Source organism: Rhincodon typus, unplaced genomic scaffold (assembly GCF_021869965.1).
Source record: "Rhincodon typus isolate 14 unplaced genomic scaffold, sRhiTyp1.1 hic_rhity00005095, whole genome shotgun sequence".
NCBI classification, from domain to species: Eukaryota; Metazoa; Chordata; class Chondrichthyes; order Orectolobiformes; family Rhincodontidae; genus Rhincodon; species Rhincodon typus.
In genome coordinates this window covers 9,397-10,017 of record NW_025970733.1, presented here as the reverse complement: position 1 = coordinate 10,017, position 621 = coordinate 9,397, and the positions used below count along the sequence as shown (strand labels likewise).

General features: G+C 63.8%; 1 protein-coding gene across 1 annotated transcript in view; it reads left to right on the top strand.

The window, feature by feature from the left end:
• The window catches only part of LOC125482031 (protein capicua homolog), a gene marked incomplete at its 5' end in the record, with an annotated part of 2,594 nt that overhangs the window by 913 nt on the left and 1,060 nt on the right, over window positions 1-621 (top strand). The window contains one exon of the mRNA XM_048594001.1: window positions 228-616. Within this exon, the coding sequence (XP_048449958.1) occupies window positions 228-616 (389 nt within the window). The remainder of the gene's footprint in view (window positions 1-227; window positions 617-621) is intronic.

The following is a 621-nucleotide window of genomic DNA, read 5'->3' as shown; positions in this document are numbered from 1 at the left end:
ACCTTTCTCCTGGGGATTTTTTTTAATCTGACTTCCCTGTTTTGAATGTTCTTGTCAAATCCACTTCCACCAAACCCTGCCCATCTCCCTCTTCCCCCCACCCCTGTTCCTTCACTACTCTGTGTTTGCCCCCCTCCCCCCCACAGTCAGTGGGACAGACTGTGAGTGACGCGGTGAGGGTGGGGGGGTTGTTGTGGGCAGAGCTAACTGTTGTGTCCTGTGTACAGGGAGCTTGCCGTTCAGTTTGAGGCCCGCGCGGCCCCTACAGAAACAGCAAGGAGGGCCAGCTGGAGGAGCAACAGGGGCAAAGGCCAAGGGCCCGGGTGCTAGCCTTGCCCCCTCCAGCCTGCACGAGCCAGCGGGCAGTACCCGGGGAGCGGGTAAACCGCTGGAGGGCCCCCCCGAGACTGCTCAGCGCCCAGGCCCGGAGGAGGAAGCGTGTACACATGAACCCTTGGAGGACAAGGCCTCGAGGCCGCCTACTACCGACGAGGAAGGGCAGGAGGTACCGGCCTCGCTGCAGCCCTGCCAGCAGCGGGACTCCGGGGTTCCCCTCTCAACTGGGACTCCCGCTGAGGACAGGGCCCCCCGCGAGTCCAGCCCCCAGGCCGGAGATGTGGG